The sequence below is a fragment of the Lottia gigantea genome (assembly GCF_000327385.1).
Source record: "Lottia gigantea unplaced genomic scaffold LOTGIsca_142, whole genome shotgun sequence".
Lineage (NCBI taxonomy): Eukaryota > Metazoa > Mollusca > Gastropoda > Lottiidae > Lottia > Lottia gigantea.
In genome coordinates, this window is record NW_008707655.1 from 445,063 (window position 1) to 446,468 (window position 1,406).

The 1,406-nt window shown below is 39.9% G+C and overlaps 1 protein-coding gene across 1 annotated transcript; it reads right to left on the reverse strand.

The window, feature by feature from the left end:
* Positions 1-940, reverse strand: LOTGIDRAFT_139990 (hypothetical protein; the record flags this gene model as incomplete). The annotated part of the gene is made up of 2 exons (XM_009049997.1): positions 1-515; positions 877-940. Coding segments are annotated over 2 exons (579 nt in total), but the record flags the coding sequence as incomplete, so codon positions are not given.
* Between the last annotated feature and the right edge of the window lie 466 nt (positions 941-1,406).

Here is a 1,406-nt window from a genome sequence, read left to right on the forward strand (position 1 = left end):
ACAAACCATCTGCTTACATGCTTTAATATGCTCAATTAACAGACCACATTTTGGACAACTTCTTACAGAAGGACAATTGGGCACCTCGACTATGGATTTTTTCGGTGCATTGCGAAGAAGCCGTATTCTGGGATCTTCACCAGAACACCCGTGGTTGCCACAATCATGAGTAGTATTTGTAAGCCAAGTTTTCAAACAAAACCAACAAAATTCATACAATTCTTCCTTTTGACGTGTACATATTGGACAGATCACGCGGACAGATTTGGAATCTTTTCGTTCGCAATAAGAGTGACAACGTGGACACTCCTGGATTTTAACACCTTTGAAAAGGTAATTTTCTGCAAGTTTGGTTTCGAACTCTTTCTTTTCCTCTTTGGTCAATACGGCCAATTTCTTGATGGTGTAGAACTCCCACAGTCGTCCACAATACGTAGGATCAACGTGTGGACACCGGAACTCATATTTTCCAGCCCACAACAAACTTCTACAATAAGCTGTTAGGGAGTCGGGACCTAAAATATACACAAACAAGATGATGGACACCTGTTTGTCTTTTCAGTGCTACTATAGAATTTATCAATTCGCCCCTGGATGTTTAAAAGAGACAGAAGAAAAGGAACAACCGATGCTGCGCTATATTGCAAGGATTTCAGTTCATCTGGGAGATTTTCATGGGCGACCTCAGCATGAATAAGGAATGTAGCGGCCAATTCGACTGTTGGAAAGAGAAGATAGGTGTTGATTTCTGTAGTTGGTATAAGGAACAGTGACTCAACTTTCCATTCATTACCCCTTTCAGGATCCTTGATCGCTTATATTATCAATTTGCAGTGGATGCCTTCTCATTCGTCGAATGCATCTGAAATACCTTACCTATTGCGTGTCCACAAGGCATCTTTGCTCTCTGTCCATCTTCGTCATCATCAAAGGTGATCATGTCTGGTTCAGATGTTAGTTCAACATCGGGTCCAAGAACTTTTCCACTCCATTCAACAATATAATCAGACCCACCCAACAATCTCATGACGATGTAAATATTACTCTCGTTCTCTATGTTATAATCTTTGAGATACTGGACCTTGTTTTCGGGACTTAAATCTCGCAACTCCTTAGCTGAAATAAAGTATGTAATTGAGCGGCATGTTCACGTCTTTTTAACTTTCTAACGCAGATAATTCTAGACACACATGGATTTTAAGGCTCAAATTTCAACTGTGAACTATGAGAGTAAGGTACGATTGGTCAAACGAATGGCGAATCTATCCCTACAAACTACTTACTTGTATGAATAATTCGTAAAGCTTCACCAGGAACGTGTGTCAAGTTTACTACTGTTTCACGTAACTCTTTAATACTTGCATCCTGAAATGTGAAATTCCGCACAAGTGTGAATTAAATCCAGT